The sequence below is a fragment of the Lutra lutra genome, chromosome 1, assembly GCF_902655055.1.
Source record: "Lutra lutra chromosome 1, mLutLut1.2, whole genome shotgun sequence".
Lineage (NCBI taxonomy): Eukaryota > Metazoa > Chordata > Mammalia > Carnivora > Mustelidae > Lutra > Lutra lutra.
Genome location: NC_062278.1, coordinates 59,095,353 through 59,122,592, shown reverse-complemented (window position 1 = coordinate 59,122,592; position 27,240 = coordinate 59,095,353). Strand labels below are relative to the sequence as shown.

General features: G+C 33.2%; 1 protein-coding gene across 14 annotated transcripts in view; it reads right to left on the bottom strand.

Annotated features, from left to right (window-relative positions):
* The window catches only part of NECTIN3 (nectin cell adhesion molecule 3), a 127,922-nt gene that overhangs the window by 50,875 nt on the left and 49,807 nt on the right, over positions 1–27,240 (bottom strand). For 12 of the 14 annotated variants that reach the window (XR_007126446.1, XR_007126448.1, XR_007126449.1 and 9 more), the window contains exons 3-5: positions 20,352–20,648; positions 17,254–17,371; positions 11,859–12,010 (exon numbers count right to left, since the gene is read on the bottom strand). Coding sequence is in view for 11 of the 14 variants with exons in the window: in XM_047724093.1 (XP_047580049.1) it covers positions 11,859–12,010; positions 17,254–17,371; positions 20,352–20,648 (567 nt within the window). In the remaining 3 variants the exon portion in view is untranslated. Of the gene's footprint in view, positions 1–1,375; positions 5,340–11,858; positions 12,011–17,253; positions 17,372–20,351; positions 20,649–27,240 lie in introns of those variants that run through there. The other 2 variants (XM_047724162.1, XM_047724085.1) reach the window with 1 other exon arrangement.

The window sequence follows — 27,240 nt, the reverse complement described above, 5'->3', positions numbered from 1 at the left end:
GAGGGATTATGTGGGTAGGAGTTTAAATGGAACAAGAATGACCATGAATAGATAATTGAAGCTGGTACATGGAAGTTTCATTATTCTATCCTACTTTTGTATAATTTTCCATAATACAGTGTTTTCTTAAAAAGGGAGGCCAGTCTTCTAGATCTAGCTACCTCTGGCTTTAAGATCAGACTGTCCCTTCAAGACTAGGTATTTCCTGAGATATTTCTCATGAATTAAACTGTGAAATTAGATCTCATATCTTTATAGAAAATACTATACATGTAAGGAAATGGGGTCTTGACTTACTCTCTCAAATATTTTAAAGTTATCCTACTAAACTCACTTCACCTATAACATCCAGCCAGAACAGCAGCAGAAAAGGTAAGAGAACTAGTACAACCCAAAATTGAATCAAGTTTTATCCTCATAAATTGAAAGGAACATGGTAAAATAACTATCATCAAGGTTCAAGAAAATGACCCCTGTGGATATAAACAGCAAAAGCTTTTGTAAGCAAACCTATCACTACTCAACTCAAAGTAAATAGGTAGCAAACAAAACAAAACAAAAACAAAAAAACTTGCAGATTACTGGAATTAGGAGAAAAAAATATTAAAAAGAAAGCATTTTTTAGAACATAAAGGTGATATGCCATGTACACTATTCTAGAGATTCTTTCAATGCATGAATTTTCATTGGTATAACAAGAGGGAAACCAAGCTTAATCCAGTCAAACTGTATGCTATTTAAAAACAAAAACAAACCAAGAAACACTGCTGCTTGAATTAAGATAATTTAAAGTTTAGGAAAACCAGTATAATTTTAAACGGAGAGAGAAAACAGGGAGGTGATTACAGTTAGAAACAATGGCATTTATACCGAAAGCTATTATGTTTATAAGTGAAAACACTAAATGCCAACTTACAAAAATCTCATGAAATATGTTCATCCAAATGAAAGCCAATATATATGATTTAACTTATGTCAAACTCACAATGGCAAAAACATTCAAAATTTATTTTAACTGCTAAGACTACAGAAACAGGTAATTAATGATTGTAGAGAATGTTATTCATAATGTGTAGATAGGAAAAAGGAATTAAATGGTCAATTAAAACCAAATTCTATAATAGCTAACCTACAAACTTAGGTGCTCTTCTCAAACTTTATTTAACTGTATCCTTAACTTGATACTGTCTTACTTGAGAAGAGAAATAAAATAGATTTCAAATTCCCACAAAAACTTAATTAAAATATAAGAACTAGGTTATATATACAACACACACACACACACACACACACACACACACTCTCTCTCTCTCTCCATCAAATGACATAACAAGTACAAAGAAGGTAATACAGAGACATAGGCTTGTTATAGAAATATGCCTCTAAAGAATGTTTTGAAAGCTTTTATTTAAAGATTTGTTGCATGGCTATTAGGGCTACCACCTGATAAATAACTTGGTAAAAAATACCACTGGTACAAATTAAAGTTAAATCCAAACCCAATACACCAAAAAATTGAAAAAGGATCTTCTTATGGATAATACATTTCCAATTAACAACAGAAAGAACAATTAAATTTATCATTCCTCTATTAGAATTAAAAAGTCAATACGCATACCGTTTCTTCCTCTCTTATATTTTACACTGATTGCTTCCACACATTTATAACTTCTGGTTCATATACCTTTACTATTTATCAAAAACAAAAATCAAACTCAAATCGGATGTTTTCACATATAAAATTGTTATATTTATCTCAATTTTTGCACTCATACATTGTAATTCCTATAAGCCCTTCTGCTACACATTTAGCTAGGGTTATCTTTAGAAAACGTTCCTATATATGGCTATCAGAAGCAATACTTTCTACTGAAAAACCTTAATGGTTTCTTTAAATGTTAAGACTTATCAAATAGAAACCTTTTAGGCACATGGTAAAATACTAAATATTTCAACTATAATGTATTCCTCAAATGTCACTTTTAAAGTTAACCCCTAGCCTATTAAAGTTTTAATGTATTTTAATCAAAATGGCAGGAAAAAAATAAAAGAAAAAAATAATGCATTCATCATCCCTGCATTACTGAAATATTTTAACCAGTGTGAAAGAAAACCCTAAGTGAATACAAAAACAAAAAGCCAGTTCAAAGAAAAAAGAAACAAAAATAAACATGGTCAAAATAAAACATTCTTCCATCTTTTCCAGAAAAAGAAAAGGTTTTTCATATGTATCTATCAGTTAGCTGTGTATATCACTGATATTAAAAAATTAACAATGTTTAATGACTATTCATGTTCACAAATAAGTCTCTATGTACAGTAAACAAACCTCTAATAATCAGCAGTGCGTTTCAAAAAGTCTTAAGTAGATCAGATTCTTAAGATTTTGAAATCTTTTAGCTTGCCAAATGATTTAGTTTAGGGATACAGAATGTGTCAAACACACACTTATAGTTTTGCATGTTGCCCTCTCCCTTCAAAAAACAAAACAAAACAAACAGACCAAAAAAGGCCCACCCTGAACACATAATGGCCACAATATAAAGGAGGGTCTTAATCACTAAGTATTTATATTTTTGAAATGCAGTGCTTAAAATATATTGCTGATTTCCTTCATATAATATTCAAGTTGAGATTTAGACAGTGATTATCCTGCTCAGATTCATATAGCATTTCAAACCATTGTTCTAAAGATGAAATTGTGAACAAAAAGCCACAAATTCACATCTTCCATGGTGAGAATTTTAGATCCATCTTTCTTGTGGCCATATCAGTGCTAGATTTAAATTAAAACATAAAGTCTATTTCAATCACAGAGTATTACCAATAAAATTTCCTTCCAATGACTTAGACCAAAGAGTTAATATTTGTGTATCGGTGGTTAAGTGTATTAAAGTCAGATATTCTTAACAATTTATCAGTGAGCTTACCTGTATCTTTAGCTGATATTATAGTTTTAGACTAAGTGTGTGAATGTTTAGGAAGAGAAAATAAGTTCCTAATTCCCACAAAATATTGCTAGTTCAAAGAAAGGAAATTATGCTATAATAGTTTAGAATAAGGCCTTGACTACTTGCAAAACTCTATGAACATGTTAGAACTCTGCCTTATAAAACATTCCTTCAGATTTGATGTGCATCACCAGGATTTGGATGGTTGGGGGGTTAAAAAAAAAAGTACCTACTTTGCCTTTTTATTAACAAAATAATTTATTTATGATTTTCCTACTAACTTCCACTTCAGTTCCCTGGCAAAATACCTAAGGCAATTCTACACAGTCCTTTTTCAAATGAATCATCAACAGAAAAAAACATATTCTTTGGGCTTCAAAATAGTTGTCATTATTACAATTTTATAGGACTCCACTGTAGAAGCAATTTATAATTACCTCACAAAGAAGAAGATCCACATTTGAAGATTTAGATAACATTTCTTTTTCAAAAGATACATGATTTCTGGAAAGAATATACTTAATGAATTATGCAAAAAACAAAAACAAAAACGAAAAACCTTATGATGTTTCCAGTTTTAATTGGAAAAACAAAAACCTTGAAACAAATACATACATTTAGGAAGAAAAGGGGGATGGTTTGCCAATATCCATCAGCAAGCGTTAGTGACTGGTTCTATAATCAGATTTTTCTCATTAAACCTCAAATTTACAAGTTTATTCTAATTTTTCTATATATTTATTTACCTGTTTGAACAACATCAATATTAGAGGACTAAAATAAGATGGGCTAAAAAATTCTTCGTATAGATTCTTGGCTGACATGTCTCATTTCTGAAAACCAGTACTCCAATGCTAGCTTATCCACGTTGTTCCATATACTGAAATGCCCTCTCTGAACTATATTTAACTGCGTACCATCTTTTCGTTATTATTCTTATATTTAGGACATAAAGCATTCAAACAAAACTATGCCACTTAACATACGAAAATCCATGTTCATACAACATTTAAGAATTGTCCTCCAGAGATGAGAAAAACTGTAATAATTATGCTTAAAAGGCATGTTTTTATTATAACTCTTGTATGTATTTTGGACAAAAATAGTGACCAGCTAATTATGCTCTTCCACACATCATGTTCACTGAGTTTACTACCACAGTTTTAGTGCAACAAAATATCTTTGAAAAGCCACTCTACAGTAATTATGGCAAGGCTCATTAAAATGCAGAGGTAAAGATTCCATTTGTGTAGAAACTTAGAAAATAATGTTTGAAAAGCAAAGGTGTTTCATCAGGCTGAATATTTTTTTGTATACTAAAAATATATATAAACATTTCTTGAATTAGTTTTATAGTCAATTTTGATGTAGTATCATTTAGTGGTGATAAATTTTGAGAGGTATATGTTTAACAAACATTATACTTGAGATTATAGTCTTAGGTAAACATTTAATACACAATGCCAAGGTAGTTTCCTTTTTTTTTTTTTTAATTTTTGTACCAAAAAAAGTCATACATTTAATGTTGACATTTCTTCTTACCTGTGTGCCTCAGACCAATAAAGTACTCTGCATTAAAATTTAAATCTTGACAGTAGTACAGCATTGAAAAAAAAAATTGTAAAGCAGCTCAGATACATTGAACCCAGATTTTACATTTTCATTTGTCAAATTAGAATATAAAAAGTAAGCTTGAAAATCAAGTTGAAAAAGCTTATTCTTCCTCAAGAAAAAGTATGAACAATCTGAAAATGATCAACTAGTATGAATGAAACATTGTACATAGGTAAGTCACATATAGTGGTTGCTAAACATACCACTCCCTCCTGGAAATTACCGAACCATCTACGTGTGAAACTAAGTCATCTTCATTGTCGTCATAATGTTCATCGCTGACGAACTTCATTCCCATTTTTAGATCTTCATAATAATCCATTGGTCTTTCAAACCTACTGAGATTTTCTACATTGTTCCACTGCGTTTTTTCAGGCTCTTCTAAATAGTCTTTCCGTATTAGATTGTTCACTGGATTTTTGTTTTCTTTTTTCACACTGTCTGGGTAAGAATCAAGCTCATCTTGTTGAAGAACATCTATTTGTGATTCTTTTTGCATATCTGATGGTGGAATGTAGTTCTTGGCAAAGTAGTCTCCACGAAACGTCCGTCTTCTCCTATAGCAGAATATTCCAGCCAAAACACTTACAAGCACTATGAAGAGAGCCCCACCCACTACACTAGCAATGATTGTGCCAATTGTGTCATCCTTAATTGTTGCCAAAGTTGACAATGGGAAGGGCAATTTTTTTGGTTCTGTTGCTAGATCCTCGATGTCAGCTGTTGAGGGATGCCACTGAATTGTAGGCTGAAGGGTGGTAGTAGTAGGAGGATCTAATGGAAACAGTAAAGATAGACAAGACACAGAAAGGCAAAGAATGTCAATGCGGGCTGATTCGGCAGCAAGTTGAAAAGACAGCACAGTTAATGAATATATATTCATAGTAACAATAGTTTTTCATTCTTAAGATCAGAATGTAGTGGTACTTATGTACTTTTAAAAAAAATAATAAAACTGACATTTAGCCAGTTAACAATGAAGTAAAAGGAATGAAAAATTACCTATGGTGTAAATCCTAAATTATTCTATTCCAAGTTTAAGCATGGTATTAAATGTCAAGGAATACTTTTTTCTTCTTTTTTTTTTTAATGAAAAGCATACTTAAGTGTCCTATATACAGCTGGCTTAAGAATTATCACACAAAAAGATTAAGTAATCCAAACATTTTCTTAGCCAGAAGAACAAAGAAATAAAATGAAAGAATAAAAAAAATTAAGGTATGATTTCTTAAGATCCATCTTTACCTAATTCCATTTACTTTTTTAAGAAAAGAATGAAAAACTATAGATTCTTGTTAAGTGGCCATAGTATAAGTTGTTGGTTTAATAATTCTCTCAAAAATATTTTCCTTAAGTAAAGAGAACTCTTCAATTTTTAGAAAGGACATACGTAGTATATACCATTATTAGGTAATTTGAAAATAAAAAGCATATGTTTAAACTGTGTTAGCCAAATGGAGTATATTATCAAATGAGACTAACAGACAAAGACAGTAAAAAGATGTTATCAAGTGTTATAAAAATGTCATCACCATGTCTATATCCCATGGGTAAGATTTCTGAACATTTAGGAAACTGGAAGAATTTCAACCATATCTGCAAAATTTAGTGTCACATTGCTTTAGTATGGAGTCTCAAAGAACAGCTAATATTTTAGAGAGAACATTCTAATAATACTTTATTAGATGCAAATGATCCTGTGTATTGCCATTAGATTACAGAGTAAATAGCTATTAATATTAAAAAGCAACTAAACATAAATAGTAAAAATTAAAGATTGGTTAATAATCAATTAAGTGGTATTTGTAGGTCATGTTACACAAAACGCTAGAGTTTGAAGATAGGATGAGTTAAAAATTCTTGAATTTCTTCTTTGATAAAAATAAATGACCCGAATGGTAATCTCCTAAAATTAATTTTTAAATGAGTGGTACTGATAGAGCTTTTAAAAAATGATTGTTAGAAAAATACTAAAGCTACATGGGGTAAGTTATTCTAAAATTGCAAGCTAAAGAAAAATACTTACTGAAACAGGTTTCATCACGGAATGCCATATGTACAGAATGTGGTAAAAATTTAGCAAGTACAATATAAAATTTAACAAGTACAGTATAACTAATTTCCTATGAACTTAAACCAATATAACAGGCATTCTGCCAAGTACTTTGAAGTGAGTATTAGTTATCATATTATATGTAAGTGACTCAAGGAAGAGTTTTAATTTGTAAGAACATATTATTAACTAGCTGAACAAATTTAATCTTAAAAAAAATTGTGGAATTGTAGGATGATTTCTAGTATAAGTAGTAAAGCCTATCATACAGGGCAACTTCAGAGAACCAGGATATTAAATAAATTAAAAAGTAATCATCTGTCAGATAACTCATGTATTTTCTGAGGTGGTGAGACTAATGGAAAAGTTTTAAAAACTAAATGTCATCTTTATAATGATTTCCAAAGAAAAAAATACAATAAACTGGCATCAGCATGTTTAAATGTAAGTACAAATCATCTAATAATTATTTGTAATTCACACATTTTTGTGCATGTAAGATTTTAAGACTTTCTGATAGCTCTTAATGAAATGCTATTTTTCTCAGAACAATGTATGCATCTGAACTCTCACCAAGTATAAGATATATAACCAAGTATCCCTTAAAACAAAAACAAAAACAAAAACAAAAACAAACACTGGTATTTTTTAATTCTACTTGCAATGTTCTTTATGTAAACACAGATGGATGGCCTCTATCTCAGATTTAACAAAATACAGCTTTCAGAAAATCTAACTAAAAAAAAAAAGAGAGTAACCAAAAAACCCAACCAACCCACCCACCAACCAAAAAAACCCTATTTTAAAAACTTATTTGTCAGTGGTTCCAGAAATTTTTTTAACCTGCCATCCTCTCCTCAACCAAATAAAGATAGCACAGCCTCATTATTAACATGATTCCATGAAAGAGGGACTATTGTTAATAATTATTCTGTACTTTAAGCAATGGACATATATAAAACAATGCACACAAGACATTTATTCATGTTTTTGAATTCTTGCCCTGCTCCAAAATAATTACACTGAGAGAATTTGCATAAGGAATCAAATGGACTATTTTGTAATCACTAATAGCTACTTATTTATCATAATTTAAAATCCTTCCCCACAGCATTCCTTATTTCTTCATTGTGTTTTGATATTATTTGCAGAATGTGTGATAAATGAGTATATAATGAATGTGATGAATTAATAGAGACTGTGAGTTCTCTACAACCAAACGAAGATAATTTTTTTTTCCCTCAAATTCATGAGTTCTGCCAAACAGGAAAACAAATAGTCCAGTAAGGCTTCGTTAGCTATAAGGTGTATTTTAGCCTAATATATTAAAAAAATTACATGAATTTAATTTTTCTTTTAAAGTATATAAGAATTGGGGCGCCTGGGTGGCTCAGTGGGTTAAGCCGCTGCCTTCGGCTCGGGTCATGATCTCAGGGTCCTGGAATAGAGCCCCACATCGGGCTCTCTGCTCAACAGGGAGCCTGCTTCCTCCTCTCTCTCTGCCTGCCTCTCTGCCTGCTTGTGATCTCTCTCTGTCAAATAAATAAATAAAATCTTAAAAAAAAAAATAAAGTATATAAAAGTTGTTTACAAAATCAAAATCTATGAATTTTAAAGTTTTAAAGATTGCTAATTATGTGTGGATTCTTACACCAGATATTACACCTAATTCCTAAATCAATAGGTTTCAAAATTCAAGATTTGCATAGGAATATACTTGAGTTTTAGGCATGGGAGAATTTACGTGATATATAAAAATTTGTTCCTCTACTCTCAAAGACAAGTACAAAGTATCAGAGAAAGACATGCCAAAAACAATTAGAAAAACACAATTTGCAAAGTCATTTAATATTGGACAAAGATTCACTGTACCTCCTTGAGTAGTAACTGAAGCTGAATATTGCAATCTTGGATCAATCACCTTTTGTCCAAAACACTTACCAATGTGGAAAAAATGTAGAATAAAATTACAATTTCCCTCAAAGAGAGCTGCTAATTCTACTCTTTTCTGAGTAGATCTTTTGGTTTCCAGTCATAAGACGCATTCATTTTAGAAATATTTTAAAAAATCGTTTTCTAAATTTTTATATATCAATTTTAATACTGAGGTAAAAAATTTTCTCTAGAGAAAAAAAGGTACAAATAATTTATAATAAAAAAGAGCAACAGCTTGATTGTTTACTCTGGGTGAATTATGGCCTTTCATTCTGATAAAAGCCTACTAGGATTTACTAGACATTTTGGAAAGGCAGTATTATACCTAGGATATTTAATGTCCTCCAGAAAGCTCTCAGGGGCGATAACTAAACTCAACATAGTGTACTGTATTAAATATTAAAGATGTTGGATAGAAACATAAAGTCTAATTCTAATGATTACTTAAAATCATCTCACATAATGCTATATTTCTGAAGTACGTAGTGGTAATCAACTGATTTTTTCATCAGTTATCAATAAATAAAATTTCATCAGTAAATAAAATTTACTGAAAATTTTATTTCATCTCTTTTAGGACTTAATTGAGGTTGATCAAAAAATGTGTGAAGTTTACCACCAGTGTTATGTTATTTCCCTTGTCAAAGAAAATAAAGCTATATAAAGCACATTCTGGATTTTTAATTCTTTCCTGATTGTTTTCTCAACTTTTTCATTCATGCAAGAAGAGTTTATTGAACACCTATCACATGCCAAACATTACTGCAGATGGTAGAAATACAGTAGGGATTAAAGCAGATGAAAGGACTTAGGTTCCAGTAGAAGTAAAAACAGAAAAAATATAAATAAAATGTGTAGATGTTATGTGGCAACAAATGCTGTAGAGAAAAATAAGGCAGAGGAGACAGAAAGGAGTAAAAGGGTGAGAAGAGTAGTTTCAATTTTCAATTTTAATTATAGTCATGAAGGTGAAACTTGAGCAAAGACCTAAAGGAAGTGAGGGAAAGAGCTATAAGGATATCTGAAGAGCTTTCCAGCTGGAGAAACAGCAAGTCAAGGACTCTGAGGTAGCAATGTTCTTGTTATGTTCAAAGAACAGTAAGGAAGCCAGCAACAAGGCCATGTGAGCAAAAAATATATAGTAAGAGATGAGATCATCTAGGACCAGAGCATGTACAGACCCTAATAAGTCATTGCAAAAACTGGGTCAAATGAGAAGTTCATGAAAGGTTTGCAGGAAAGAAGTGACATGATCTGACATGCCCTTTATAAGGATCATTCTGGCGGCTTTTTTTTTTTTCCCCCCTTGGCTGCTCTTTTGAGGATAAATTAAAAGTAGGAAGATTAAATGGCTCTTTTATAAGGGCTGCTGATGGCCTGTGTCAGAATACTCACAGGAGAAGTGGAAAAATAGTAAGGTTCTACATAAAATGTAATGGAAGAGCTACCATGGATTCGTTGATGGGATGAGTGGGGTATGAGAGAACAACTGAAATCAAGAATAAGAATCAAGGATTAAACCCTGAGCAAATATAAGGATGGATTTACCAGTGATAGAAAGGAGGGAAACTGTTGGAGGAAGAGGTGTGGTGCAAGGGGCAGAAGAAAAATCAGAACCTCAGTTTTGAATGTTAAGCCATAAATGCTTATTATACCTCTACACAGAATTAGTGATTTTAATAGGCAGCTGGACACAGAAGTCGAAAGTACTGGGAAATGGATCCAGAATGCCAAAAGATGTAATAAACTCAGGATATCATCAACAGAATCAGTAAATATAAGAATGCCCAAATTGAGTCTTGGTATTTAAATGATTACATAATAATACATTGAGCCTGAGATTTATACGTAATATGCCATACCAAATTTTGTACAAACAAAAAGGAAGCAATCCTTAGGTAACTACATTCTAAATATGCATTCCCTGTGGCTTTAAGATCCAAGAAGGAAAGAAAAAGGAAAGGGACATATCCTTAATGCAAGAAAGGGAGACTAATAAACTAATATTTAATCTCATTCTGATTTCCACCAAAGCACTGATACTGGCAGAAAGGGCTAGCTAGGAATGTACACAGCTCTAAGCTTCTTGTGAGAGTCATGAAAAAATCTATTTGCATCATCCCCATCATATGCCAGGCACTAAGTAAGTGCTGAGTATTCAATGATAAAAGAAGCAAACACAAACTGCTTAACTATGAAGACGGATAGATAATAAGTACACAAGTAAGCATACAACTACAAACTGTGAGAAATGCCATGAGAAAATAATATGGGGGACTGTTCTTAGATTGAGTGATCATACAAAGACAAATAATATAACAACAAAACAAGCTTAAAATTCTCTAAAAATCTACTCAGTTTTAGGTAATTACATAATTGCCATACAAACCTGCTTTTCTTAAGGTTCTCTTCCTTTTTCCTTTAATTTGCCATTGTTTAGACATGAAGATTGCTATATTCTTATAGTAAGCAGATGCTCAAAATATTTTATATAATTTTTATAAATGAGCATTACATTGATAATCTTTGATAATTTTTACATTGATAATTTTGATAATATTTATAGCCACACCCATGAAAAAATATACTTTAAGCTCTAAATGTATTTTGTGAGTACCTGAATTTATATACTCTAATTAACAAAAATATCCATAGTAAAACAAATGGAATGTGAAAAATCTAAGTTCTTAGTGGGTTAAGGACTGACAATAACAAACATCTTAAATTTTATTTCATTAGTACGTTTTCAGTAGCATTCCTACCTCACTCTCAGTAACTCAATATGATATAGTTCCATACTGAGTGACAAACTTATTTAATAGGCCAGATCATCAAAGTCAATAACCCATTTTATTTGTGAAACACCTGTGTCCAGAGCAGCCACCAAAAAAAAACCCAAAAAAAACCCCACAAAAACAAAAACAAAAACAAAACACACAAACAAAGCCAGTATCATTTGTTCTTGGGTATAAAAATGAGAGAACCTAGAATAGTACACACCACTACCTATAAAAGGAATACTTAATACTATGTAACTGAAAAATTAACTATAAACAAAGATCTTAAAATGTATATAAACTTGCTGCATAGACATTTTGACATTTCTTTAAAGTAACATCCCCTTACATATGTAGTTCAGGTAGGGTTACTTTATTATATATATGTTTTTTTATTATTTGGAAAACCTCATGGTGAGGAATCTGTATATTAGCAAATAAAAATTACCAACTAGAACATAGTGTTATTATGACTATTGTTACAGGAAGAATTTAAGTAATTCATTTTGCAAGTAGATAGTAACTTACCTGAAATGTAAATGACCTTTTGATCACTTCTTTGACCAAGGGAATTGGTCACTTTACAGACATAAACACCAGAATAATTGAAAGTCAATGGATGGACAAAATGAAGAGTATTGTCTGAAGCCAATAAACCATCAGGCCATTGTCCATCCAACCTAGATTTTAAAAAGCATGAAATTATTTTAAATATCTTCAAACCTTATTTACAGACAGCTATTTAAATAAAATAAGATATTATACTGTTGAGATGTTAGTGAAAGAACTGGCATTCTTTAGATAAAATTCACTATGAAATGGATAAAGATACAAATTTTTATTTCAATATTTTTATTTCAATAAAAATAAAGTTACTGTTAAAATCCATTAAGAATAACCACTCTTTAATGAAACAAGATGGGATTGGGAGGGAGACAAACCATAAGTCACTCTGAATCTCACAAAACAAACTGAGGGTTGATGGGGGGAGGGGGGTTGGGGGGGTGGGGTTATGGACATTGGGGAGGGTATGTGCTATGGTGAGTGCTGTGAAGTGTGTAAACCTGGCGATTCACAGACCTGTACCCCTGGGGATAAAAATATATGTTTATAAAAAATTAAAAAAAAAAAAAAAGAATACCCACTCTTTCAAAATAGCAACTGACATAAGTGCAAGCAGGCCAACATATTAGAATGAGAGGGAAGGAAAGAAAAAACATTAGATGATTTTAAAGAATTATAGTCAGAAAACTGGAAAGGAAAGCTGGAAAATTAGAAAAAACATATTATTTGAAGACCTACAGTATCAAAAGAATTAAAAATAATTCTCAGTGAATAGATCTATTCATGATATATCTATAAATTTCTTAAGAAATTTAAGATAAAAGCCATTTAAGTACATGATAATGTTTAAGCACCTTCTGTTATATATTTAAAGAACATCACTTCATACTGAGCAAATCTATACCGTACCTCATTCAAAGATGGTTAGTTTCTAAAGCATCAGAAAGGGTCTGCTTAATGATGTATCAGATAAGGGGCTATAGTATCCAAAATCTATAAAGAACTTATCAAACTCAACACCCAAAGTATAAATAATCCAATCAAGAAATGGGCAGAAGACATGAACAGACATTTCTGCAAAGACATCCAAATGGCCAACATACATGAAAAAGTGCTCCATATCACTCGGCATCAGGGAAATACAAATCAAAACCACAATGAGATACCTCACACCAGTCAGAATGGCTAAAATTAACATGTCAGAAAACGATAGATGTTGGCCAGGATACAGAGAAAGGGGAAGCCTCCTACACTGCTGGTGGGAATGGGTATAGTCACTCTGGAATAGTATGGAGGCTCCTCAGAAAGTTGAAAATAGAGCCACCCTATAACCCAGCAATCGCATTACTGAGTATTTACCCTAAAGATACAAATGTAGTGATCCGAAGGGCCACATGAACCTCAATGTTTATAGCAGCAATGTAGATCATCAACAGATGAATGGATAAAGAAGAGGTGGTATATATATATATATATATATATATATATATATATACATACAATGGAACACTATGCAGTCATTAAGAAATGAAATCTTGCCATTTGTAACAACGTGAACGGAACTACAGGGTATTATGCTGAGCAAAATAAGTCAATCAGACAATTTTCATATGATCTCTCTGATATGAGGACTTTGAGAGGGAGTGTGGGGGTTATGCAGAGTAGGGAAGGAAAAAATGAAATAAGATTGGGAGCGGGAAGGAGACAAACCATAAGAGACCTAATCTCATGAAACAAACTGAGGGTTCCTGGGGGCTGAAGGGGTAGGGATAGGGTGGCTGGATTATGGACACTGGGGAGGGTATGTGCTATGATGAGTGCTGTGAAATGTGTAAGCCTGATGATTCACAGACCTGTACCCCTGGGGCAAATAATTATTATATATTAATAAAAAAAAATAAAGTGGAGGTTACTAGAAAAATAAAGGGTCTGCTTATAAAATAATCTCATTTGTAAAGTGGGCATCCGTGACAGTAAAAACCAAGGTACAATCTGGCATCAATAAAAACTTTTAAAAAATGGTGTCTATACTAATTTGGCTAAGAGATCTTATCTAGTATATGCATTACTATATACCACAATAGGAATAAAATCTCACTATGACAATTCTAAAGCTATTTACTGCAATGGAACTAAGTATACTGTTATACATCATACTGCCAACCTTAGGGTACCAAAAAACACATAAAGAAGTATTTATTTTGAGGTTATTTTTAAAGTCCATGAGTTATTTTTTAAGAGAACAAGAAATCAAATAAACTAAGCACTCAACTATTATAGTTTGATCTAAGCAGATTTTCAAAAGGTTCATTTATTCATTCACTCAACCATCCATTACTTAATTGCCAGGAACTTAATATTAACCATACTCCACTCCGCTGGTGTTGCTGAGCTACAGAAGTAAATAAGATATTATCTTTGCTTTCAATGATCTAAGTACACAGAAAAATGACAACTAATTATGAAGAGAATAAGAACAAAAAATAATAAACAGGTAGAAAGAAACAAAACACTGGACAATAGGAGGAATCATTTTGTTCTGCAAATCCAACAGTAGTAGGTGGAAGAACAGTCAATAAAATCTTTTACAGTGCAGGAGCTTCAATTTAGCATTGAAGAAAAAAGGTAATACTCTCACATGGTTTTAAAAAACAAAAACACCCAAACTCCGTCTACAAAAACTTTGAAAAGAACATTTGTATAGGCTTTCAAAAGGTGAACTTCTTCTAGGAAGATGAGAATGAATATGGAGTATATAAATACCAATTATCTCTCTGCACTTTGAGGCTCAAATTCTAATCCCTTTAATTCTGAGAAATATAAAAATGGCTTATAATTCTTTAAAATTGCTTGTTCAAATAAGCCACAGTCAAAAAATTATAAATATCACATTAAACTCACACCAAATGACATGTTAAGCACCTTCTATACTCTTTACCTATGTTACCTGGTTTATGTTAATTGTCTCTACCATTACAACTCTATGATGTACCATTATCAGTGTGGAAACAAAGGTCTTACTCAAAAAGACACCTCCAAGTACAGGTACTAGGAAGGGAACTTGGAATTGTACGACTTTTAGACATAACCTATCCCACATTTTAACCAATGACTGCTTCCCACTTTTAAGAAAATGTAAATTAAAACAAAACAAAACAAAACAAAACCTCTATTTTTGTTTAAAGACAACAGATTGACCAAATACAGTTTCCTCGCTCCCACAAAATCTCACCTGAAACAAAAGTAAAGGAAATGAAAGGTATTAAAAACCCACAGGAAGAAAGAGAAAAGGAGGCAGAATTCATCACACAAGATGTTTCAACAAACTTCTAGAAGACAGAAAACAGATGGAGGAAACAATATATGCTGTGAGCCACTGTTTCTCAATTTTGTCTCCAGGCGACAACTGGCAAGTCTGGAGACATTTTTGGGTTCCACAAAGGGGTATAAGGCCAGGGATGCTACTAAACATCCTGCAATGCAGAGGATGACCTCCCACAACAATGATTTATCCAACTCAACTTGTCAACAGTGCCAAGGATGAAAAGCTCCACTTTGGGCTGAAGAAGTGCTTCTAAGAGGCATATGAATGGGAATGGAGCCAATGTGGTCCAAGGAATCCAAGATTTGGAGTTTGACTCACTGTACTAATACAGAAAGCCAGAGTGAAGCAGAGGGCTAGAATTATGGAAATTAGTTGAAAGCTGAAAAAATAGATGCCTCTCAACTCTGTACAGACACTAGGCATTTATGTTTTAAAAAGAAGATGAAGGTTATTCCAATAAAATAAACTGAATGGCCACCAAAAAGACTTCCACTCTTCCTGAGTGACACTGAAGCTTCCCCAAGGAAATAACTATCTGATCACTCTAACTATATCTAATAATGAGTAATCCCCACTATAAAGACAGAGTTTTTACTCTGAATTCTAATACATTTTAATATTTCAATGCATCACTGTGAAATGACTGGATAACTGAGAAATTAAGGAATATCTATGAAATGAAAAAAACAAAGGAAAAAAAAGACAAAATAAGTAAGAAGCAATAAAAACTCTCTGAAGAGGAAATAACTTTAATATTGTGTTTCTAGGGGCGCCTGGGTGGCTCAGTGGGTTTAAGCCTCTGCCTTTGGCTCAGATCATGATCTCAGAGTCCTGGAATCGAGTCCCGCATCGGGCTCTGTGCTCAGCGGGGAGCCTGCTTCCTCCTCTCTCTCTGCCTGCCTCTCTGCCTACTTGTGATCTCCGTCTGTCAAATAAATAAGTAAAATCTTAAAAAAAAATTGTGTTTCTAGGAAGAAACAAGACATTACATCCACAAAATAAGAAAAAATGCAATGAAATGAAAGAGAAATAAGAAAATGCTCTTAGAAATTAAAAGTATAGAGGCACCTGGGTGGCTCAATTAGTTGCCAACTCTTGATTTTGGCTCAGGCCATCCCTGCCAGGACTTCTCTCTCTCTCTCTCTCTCTCCTTCTGCCCCCTCCTCTCTTTTCCCCCATCCCTCAAATAAATAAATCTTAAGAAAAAAAGAAATTAAAAATATGCCCCCAAAATGTTTTAAATCAATTAAGTCAACAGGGAAAAAATAATCAAGGAAATTTCCTAGGAAAAACAAAACAAAACAAAAAACTTTGAAAAATAAGAAAGGATGTTTCGTATATAATAGGAAGTCTAGTAAAAGCAAATTTAAAAAAGGAGGGGAAATGATTAAAAAAAAATGACAAAATTATATACAGGTGACAGATACAAGTCTTAAGACTAAAGGGGAGCTCCAAATACTGGGAAATACAAATGAAAACCTTAGTATAACACTTTGAAAGTTCACAGATAAAGAGAATTAAGGATATTTTTTGAGGCTAAGAATTACTAGCTTCAGGGAAAACAAAGATCTTAGACAAAAGAAAACAGAACTCTAGTATACTACGGTCAGTAAATAATACTTACATGTCATAGGGAAGTAAACAATGATTACGAAGTTTAACTAAAAGTGGCTTAATTTCATTGGGATTCATGAAGGTAGGAATATGTATATGGATACCTTTGTGTGTGAAGGGGTAGATATAAAGTTAAATTTTCATCCATCACAATAGAAGTCAATAGATAGTATTAAGAAGTAGCAATTTAAGACCAACAATGGTAACCATCAGAAGGAATTGCTAAATGGCTAAAAGGAACTGCAGGGGTAGAAGGTAGGGGAGAGGTGGGACAGAGAACACTCAGAAACCGTTAATTTAATTTCCAGCCATTACTATCATCATGTATTACACTGATTTAAAAAAAAAACAACTTTAAATATGCACTTAATACTTTCCACTTTTAAATAATTTCCCTTTAGAAGTATCTGACATTATTACCTGCTCCACACAGATTTGAAGGGTGGTGGATTTGCATCAGCATTACACTTGAGATTAACACCTTTTCTTCCTACAAACCAATTCCCATCATAGCCTGTCACTGAAACTTCTGGAGCATCTATAAAATAAATGCATAACAGTACAAATTATCTTTTGTTAGTGGTAAATGCAATAAATAATGACAAAGCATTAACATAATGACTAAACTTCAAAGGAACAGAAATCGCTTTCCTTCTGTCAATATACAAAACCAGCATGGAAAACAGCAGTTAATAATTATTAGTTGATTGAAAGAATGAGTGCATGAATGGAAAATGAGTACCCAAACACTAGGGAACGATAGCATGTACGGTTCTAGTTATTTTGGACACTGAATATAAGGATATTCACAAACATATAATCACCAAGAACAAAATATGAGAGTCCTATTATGAGAAGTGTAGATTTATGAACAAAGGAAATACATTATACTACTTAATTTGATTAGACGTGGCATTTAAGTACCAAGTCACCATATAACACTGTCTTTAAAGAAATGTCTGATCTGAAAGAGAATATCCCCCAAGAGATACAACGTCAATTACAGAGATTAGGTTCCCTGTATTATAACCAATTAATATTCTATGGGTAAGCAGAAATGTAAAACAAACTTTCTAAGGCTATATAATATCAACTAAAGTAAGTTATCTGTGGCCTCAACTGTTCTAAAACATTCAATTTTATCCATTCAATGCACCCAAACGTCTTTTGGTATATGTGTAATATTGTGTAATATAGTTTGTTAAATAAGCAATTATCCATATCTACCAGCAATATAAATTTATGCATTTAAACCATACAATCCAATATGAATCATTCATTCAACCATCATATTGTTTTTTAACTCCTAATAATGGCAGGCACTGTTGTAGGCTTATGGCATACATATAGATTCTGTATTCATAAATTTATTTATTTTTTTAATTAATTTTTTTTTTAACTTGACAGACAGAGATCACAAGTAGGCAGAAGGACAGGCAGAGAGAGAGAGAGAGAGAGAGAGGAGGAGGAAGCAGGCTCCCCGCCGAGTAGAGCGCTCGATCCCAGGACCCTGGGATCATGACCCGAGCCGAAGGCAGAGGCTTTAACCCACTGAGCTATGCAGGCACCCCTTTTCTTTTAAATTTTTTCTTTCATAAAATTTATTTTTAATAGTTTTTAATAAGAGGATATTTTTGAAATATTAAACTAAAACCTGTTGAGAACCAAGAAGGAAAAGAATAGGATGATATAGAGAAGAAGGGGCTAACTGCGGATGAGGTGGGGTCATGAAAGCTTCCCCAAGAAGTGTCACTTATGCATGGTACAGAGACCCTCCTGTGAGTTACATAGTAAACTAGATAAAGAGTACATGACCAGATGGGAAATTAGAGAGAGACCAGGTCAGTTTAATTCTGTCAAGGAAGCTTGGTCTATTATCAATCAAGGTTTACAAAAAAGGGTGGTAAAAAATTAAACTTTTACTAAGGTACAATTAATTACTTTAGTAATTTAAAGAAAGAAATGCCTGCCTCTTAAATACCAAGAATTAACACTTTTGTAACTAACAATTGGTACTAAAAATTGTTGCTGAAAGAATAGAGAGCTCTGTGAGATTAATTTCTTTTAATTGGGAGGAGGGAATAGGTACTAAGGTAAGGTATCCCCAAATAATACCTCCAAATATAGAGATCTGAACTTTGGATATAAAATTTTATCTCCTCAAACTTTGTTCACATGTTTTGTAAGTCCCAATTAAAAAGAGGAAAAAAAATCATGAGTACTCTAAGAACATTTTAGGAGCAAGCCAATAAATCTAAGCCATGATTATATAAATCTTACATTAAGAGAAATATTTTTATATTTAGGATTGCATTCAAACAAACAATCAAAAAAGCATAATGTACCCAATACAAATTGAAGAAGATTTCAGTCATTACTAGATATAAGGAAGGACAAAATATATATAAGGAAAATATTAATAGTACTTACAATTGGGATCTGAATTTTACAAGAAAAAGGAAAAAGTTAAGAGTCTATGAAAGTAAAGTAGGAAAAGGAAACAAATTTTAATTGGATTCTTCAGAGTAGTGAAAAGAAGGTATCTGTACTTAGGAATAAAATGGTAGTAACATTCATGTAAGGTAATGTCCCAAGTTTAACCCAGTAAATGTTGAAAAAGATTCTTACAATTAGCTTTAAAAACCATTACATCAAATGTAATGAATATGTGCAATTTGCAATTCCATATATGTCATATCAAAAAATAAAACACTAAGAACACTGTAATACTTCTTTTAAAAAACCTATTAATTTTCATTATCCTTGTTTTAAGTTACGTGCATTATCACTTTTTCTTCTGCTCAAAATTTTTAAATGTCACACAAAGAATGTTTCAACAACTGAGCTAATGTACAGGAAAAAAATACACGCACATACATATATAAACATACAAACTTTACACAAAAGGGAACATCCTTTAACAAAATATAAAAATAGGTGATGGGCTAACCTTTGAACCTTATCTACAATGGTTATTATCCCAATGATGTTTTTAAAATACTGTCTTACTATATGAGAATCTTACAACATGATCGGTAAAATGAGATGAGAAAATGTATCAGAAAAACAAAGATTTTCAAACTAATTAATACGCATTTAGACAATAAAAGATTCTTGCTGAAAACATCATGGGTAGCATAAAAAAAATGAGTAATAGTGAAATGAATTGAACTGGCAAAGTAGTTGTTTGCCTTTAAGTATTGCACATTTTGAGGTATAAACTTCCACAATTTGCTTAAGCCCAGCTTATTTTTAAGGTCTGAAAAGGAGAAGGCTAAATAATTTTAAGTTGGAGAGCAAGTTTAAAGTCACTGTCCATCTTCACAAACTAATAAGAAATGTTCTGATTAAATGAAATTTCTACGAAGGTATTTTTAAAAATTAAGGAAAAAAAGTTCAACAAGGAAAAGATGTAAGAATATCTGAATATTAAATATTCAAACAAGTCTGCCATAGAATTATGTCACAGAAGAAAATTAAAATAAAATATTTAAGAGCAAATGTTATTGTTTACTTACACTGTATATCTAATATGAAAGAATATCGGATGTCCTTTTCCAAGGCTGGATGTTTTACAACACAGGTAATCCGCCTTCCTCTAGCAAATCTGGTTGGAAACAGCTTGTACTGGCTGACAATTGTTGCTGTTTCATTTGGAAAAGAAGTTGTAGTGGATTCCATTTCACCAAGATCACCTTCCCAGTCAATATGTGCAACTGGTTTTCCAGTGGCTGCGATACAGATGGCCGCTACAGTTTCATTTCCTCCATCAATTAAAGAATCTGGCCCTTTTATCAGGCTCACAGTGGGTTCAACTATTTACATTAAAAAAAAAATTAGTCACATTTCAATGAAGAATATATTTATATCTTTCCAAGACATATCTAGCCATAGTTCATAAACTTAGGGGAAAATGCATATAAAATCTATGCTTTAAACATGCTTTTAAGAAAGGCCAACATCAGCTAGATCTTTGGAAGAGGAGAAGATCATGAGCTAAGACAAACAAGAACCTCAGCAAGACTTGAAAACCTTAAAGAAGGTTCTCCTTAGGAGAGATACCATTTTTCTTTATAAGGACCGATGAGCTCTCCCTGAAGTTAGAATATGAAAAATTCCTATAAATTGGGTAATTTTCATTATAAGATTTTAAGTATTACTTTGAAAGGGGAAAAGATGTAGTTTTAAAACACAGTGCTTCATTTTGCAGCAAAACACTTAGAAAAATACAAATTAAGTTACCAGTATGGAACCTACACGGTTAAAATGTAATGTCAATAATAGCTACGTTTATTAAAATGTGTATTAGAATGTGTATCCCATTATCTTCTTCCAGTATAAGAAAGCTCCTCAGCAAGTGAAAGTAACCTTAATGTTTAGACCCTTTCATCTACTTTCCATATACCCTATCTCTTCACATTTTCCAGCAAATTTCATGTGTTTCTTTCTGCATTAATTCCTCAGTCTCACCTCATGAATTGTCTCAAGCCTATGGGTTATTCTGTATATTGAGTTTTTATCTCAATAACTTATTCACTTCCAAAGCTTCCAACTGATTTTTAATGCCATCTGTTCTTGATTTATATCTAAATATTTTTCATAATTTACTTGAGATACTAATATTTTCCTAATGTATTATATGAGATGTATTATTGTAAAATAACAAAGGGAAAAGTACATACAACACATGTAATCAATACTTTGTAGTAAACATCTGTGTAAACACCACACATCTTAATAAAAAACATCAGTACCTCCCAGGTAGCTCAGCATGTCTCTCCTTGATCTTAACACCTACCAGCCCAAGTATGAAATCATTATAGTGACTTTGGAAATAAATTTTTGCTTACTTTTCATGACAGGTCTACGAGCAACAAATGTAAAGTTTGTAAAACAACAATTATATTTTACCTGTTTCTGAACTTTACATGAATGGTACTAAACTATATATATATTTTATATAGTTTTTCTTTGATTCAACTTTGTGCTCCTGAGATTAATTTGAGAACAATCAGACTTTATTATTTTAGAATTCAAGGTTTTTTCACTTTTAATTTTTAAATCATTTAAATTTATATGCAGTTCTATAGATTATTAACTGCTGTACAGTTTATTTACCATTGGATTTTGGTGCTATTTCCTGTTTAGTATAAACAACTTTATAAGAAATATTCTCATTGGTATATCTCAGTATATTTGTACAGGTATTTCTCTACTTTGTCTCTTGTAGTGGAACTGCTACTACTATTTTTATTTTCAACTTTACCAGATAATGCCAAAAAGCTTTCCAAAGTAAGAATTTACTACCAATCTTAGAGCACCTATTGGTCCAGACACTAACCACAGTTGGTATTGTCTGACTTCTCAATGTCTGTCCATTTTATATGCATATAATGGTGTACTGTCGAGACTGTATTTTTTAATTTCTCATATTATGAATGACGTTAAAGGTCCTTCCATGTTTATAGGCTATTTGGAATTTCTTCTGCAAAACGCCTATTAAAGCCAACTGTTTTTTCTTACTGATTTGGAAGGAGAGCCTTTTTTTTTTTTAATTACATATGGTAAAAATATCCTCTAGCAGTTTAGGGCTTATCTTTTTGCCCTATAGTGTGTTTTGATGAAGAGAAGTTTTTAATTCAATTGTACTAAAATTTACCAGTTTTTAATTTCCCTTTTATGGTTAACTGCTTTTATACACTAAAAATTACTTCTCTACTTCAAGGCCAATTACTATGCCATTTTTTAATAGTTTCTTGTTCTCTGCAGAAATTTTATAGATTGACTTAACTCTTTAAATGTTAAACGATGCTGTTTAATATTTAATAGGCTGTGTCTGATAATTCCAACATCCTATATCTTTGCATGTCTGTTTCTGTTGTCTTATTTGTGCTGCCTGCTATTTGTGGGTTCTTCTTTACTTGTATTCAAGAAGACTATAAGCCTGCGTTTGAATAATTAAGGTAGAAATACTGTGAGGTATAGAATAAAGATAATTTTCCTCTAGAAAAGATCTGAATTTTCTTCTGCTAAACTCCTGAAATCACTAACCAGTCTAGGACCTCCAGATTTTAAGATCAAACCACTCAGGTCATTATAAACCTTTAAGTCTATAAGAAGGCTGGTTTACTTCTAATTTCCTACTATTCTAAAAATGTAAGCCTCTGGATAGCATAATAAGAGAAGGGTTATTAGACATCCCCCATCTTAGCAGAACTACACTTAGAAATCTGTCTCTTGCTTCTTAAGACTTTCAAAATCCCACCTAAGCATCTCAGGTGTTTCTTCTAAATTATCAGAAGTCCTCAGGTTGAATGCAACTTTCAGTGCTAAGCTCATTTCTATTTTTACCTTCTCCTAGACTTGATCTATTAATATTTCTCACTTGTTTTTACTTCCTTGAAGCTTTCAGTGGTATTTTATTTCACACCCATGGGAGAGTTGTTTTGAACAACTTATACCATCACTAACTTTTTTTTTATCTTTGAGGAACTTAAAAATTTATTTTAAAGTCAATTTTAAGTTATATTTCTGTGGGCGCCTGGGTGGCTCAGTCAGGTAAATGGCTGCCTTTGGCTCAGGTCATGATCCTAGGGTCCTGGGATCCAGCCCAGCATGTTGGGCTCCCTGCTCAGCAGAGAGCCTGCTTCTCCTTCCCCCTCTGCCTGTGCTCTGTCTACATGTGTTCTCTAAATAAATCTTAAAAAAAAGAAAAGTTACATTTCTGTTTCTTCTGAAGGGAATCAATCTGGTTGTAGACTTTACTAGATTTCTAAAGTTACTTTTCTCATATACCTCAATATTTTGGTTAACTTCTCTGTAACCTTCACTGTCTAGTTGTTCTGCTGTTGCTTCCTCTTAAGATGCTATCAAAAGGGGCACCTGGGTGGCTCGGTGAGTTAAGCCTCTGCCTTCAGCTTGGGTCATGATCTCATGGTCCTGGGATAGAGCACTGCATCGGGCTCTCTGCTGGGCGGGTAGCTTGCTTCCCCCTCTCTCTGCCTACTTGTGATCTCTCTCTCTCCCTCTCTCTCGTCAAATAAAATCTTAAAAAAAAAAAAAAGATGCTATCAAAGCCCTCTGTACTCTGAATGGAGGTAACAAGGTAACATGGTTTTCCCAGTTCTGTATGAACATCAGGATTGTTAGTTAGATCTAACGCTTTCTGGTGGTTCTTTCCCCAACCTCAAAAGACTCCTCTCCCATGGACACAGATCAATACTAACCCAAAGACTTTAAAGGGGCCCTCTGTAGATCTCTAAAACACACACACTCTTTCTGATGCTCTCTGCTTTCCAGTATTCTGCTCCACAAATTCTAATCACCTGTCCTCCCTGAATTCCAGAATGTCTCTTTTACTCTCTGATACCATTGTTTTCTGCTTCAAATCCTTGTCACTGAGTTGTACCCTGAAAACTGCCTAAGGTGGAAGCCAGAACATTATATGGACTCACCTTGTTTATTTTCCTTCTTTCAGGGATCATAATCCTACACGGCCTATTGTCCAGTGACAAAAAACTGTTTCTTAAAACTGTTTCTTATTTGCCTGGTTTCTTGTTCTTAGAGAGAGGGCAAATCCAGTCCCTGCTATTCCATCATCTACAGCAATGGAAGTCTATTTTTTTTTAATTATGTTCAGTTACCCAACATATAGTGGAAGTCTGTATTCTTATTGCAAAAGCAGTATTTCTGAAAATTGGGAAAACAGGGAAAAATTATGGACAACTACAATACTCTAATGCAATTATTATCATCTTCTTCCACTTCTCTTTTTCTAGTTTCTATATGGATGTAATAATCATGGCATACGTCAATTTTTTGGTTCTTTCCTCCCACAGCAACACTTCTCTTAACCATAATTTTAATAGCTATAAAATATCCCATCAAGAGAAGTAAGCAATTGCAAAACAACTATTCTACTGTGGGGCATTTGTTGTTAAATTTTCCCAAAGCTTTTTTTTATATCACATTTCCTTAATTTGATTTCTATTACTACCACTCCACTGAAACTCTAATGTTACCATGTAATCGATAGGCTTAATATTTTTATTTGCCATTCTCTTTGACCAATTAGGTAGAATTTCAAACTTTGACACAGTTATTAGCATTCTGTTCAAAAAGAATTAAGTACTAATAATGCCTTAAGGTACCTGTTCTACATAATGAATTGCTAGCTGTGCACCATTCTTAGGAAAACAAACAAACAAAAGGTTGTTCAAATTATGTTGTATAAAGCTTAATTCTCACTGTGGAAAGAAGAAAAAGCTGCTAAAATAATCTTAAAAATTTTATCTTCTCCTGATATAAGTAGTATTACTTTGCCAGTTTTCCTCAAAGCTCTCTTAGAGTTCTTCATTTTTATTTCTTCTAACCTCTGCCCCAATAAATACTGGGTTCTGGGCTGTCACTTACTATTTGCATCTCCCTTAGAAATGTTTATCTGATACAAAACTATCTACATAATCCCTAATTTCCTTCATTTTTGATACAAGACTTGATTCCACAGTTTCTAACCACCTGTCTGGTACTGTTTGCGTATATATCTTCAAACTCAATGAAGCCAATGCTGATCTCATTATCTTAGCCATCCAATCCCAACACCTGGATTTCATTCAGACATGCCCACTGGAATTTATAGTAATATAACTTACACAATCACCAAGGTTGGAAACCTTTTTATGCTCAAACCTCCCTTATTTCTTATATCCAATCAGTTACAAAGGCTTGACAGATATTCCTTTGTAATAGCTCCCTTCTTCCCTCAAGTGGCAGAAATCAGAAAATTAATTTCAAGCTTTCATGGCCACATGACTGAAGGATTAAGATTTTAGGAATTCTTCATTTCTTTATTATTTAAAAATTTTTAATTTATTTATTAAATATACTGTATTATTAGACCGAGGGGTACAGGTCTGTGAATCGCCAGGTTTACACACTTCACAGCACTCACCACAGCACATAACCTTCCCCAATGTCCATAACTCCACCACCCTCTCCCTAACCCCCTCCCCCTGGCAACCCTCATTTGTTTTGAGATTAAGAGTCTCTTATGGTTTGTCTCCCTCCCAATCCCATCTTGTTTCATTTGTTCTTTTTGTACCCCTCAAACCCCCCACATTGCCTCTCAACTTCCTCATATCATGGAGATCATATGATAATTGTCTTTCTCTGAGCGACTTATTTTCGATAAGCATAACACCCTCTAGTTCTATCCAAGTTGTCACAAATGGCAAGATTTCATTTCTTTTGATGGCTGCATAGTATTCCATTGTATATATATCTATATATCTATATCTATACATCACATCTTCCTTATCCATTCATCTGTTGATGGACATCTAGGTTCTTTCCATAGTTTGGCTATTTGGACATTGCTGCTATAAACATCTGGGCGCATGTGCCCCTTCGGATCACTACGTTTATCTTTAGGGTAAATACCCAGTAGTGCAAATACTGGGGTGTAGGGTAGCTCTATTTTCAACTTTTTGAGGAACCTCCATGTTGTTTTCCAGAGTAGTTGCATCAGCTTGTATTCCCACCAACAGTGTAGGAGGGTACCCCTTTCTCCACATCCTCGCCAGCAAGTGTCATTTCCTGACTTGTTAATTTTAGCCATTCTGACTGGTGTGAGGTGGTATCTCATTGTGGATTTGATTTGTATTTCCCTGATGCCGAGTGATGTGGAGCACTTTTTCACGTGTCTGTTGGCCATCTGGATGTCTTCTTTGCAGAAATGTCTGTTCATGTCCTCTGCCCATTTCGTGATTGGGTTGTTCTTTGGGTGTTGAGTTTGATAAGTTCTTCATAGATTTTGGGTACTAACCCTTTTTTTTTTTTTAATTTTATTTAATTATGTGAGAGAGGGAGAGAGAGATCACAAGTAGGCAGAGAGGCAGACAGAGGGAGAGGGGGAAGCAGTCTTCCTGCTGAGCAGAGCCCCCGATGTGGGGCTCAATCTCAGGACCCTGAGATCATGACCTGAGCTGAAGGCAGAGGCTTAACCCTCTGAGCCACTCAGGTGCCCTGGATACTAACCCTTTATCTGATATGTCATTTGCAAATATCTTCTCCCATTCTGTCAGTTGTCTTTTGGTTTTGTTAACTGTTTCCTTTGCTGTGCAGAAGCCTTTGATCTTGATGAAGTCCTAATAGTTCATTTTTGCCCTTGCTACCCTTGCCTTTGGCAATGTTCCTAGGAAGAAGCTGCTGCGGCTGAGGTCGAAGAGGTTGCTACCTGTGTTCTCCTCAAGGATTTTGAGGGATTCCTTTCTCACATTGAGGTTCTTTATCCATTTTGAGTATATCTTCGTGTGCGGTGTAAAGAAATGGTCCAGTTTCATTTTTATGCATGTGGCTGTCCAATTTTCCCAACACCATTTGTTGAAGAGGCTATTTTTTTTCCATTGG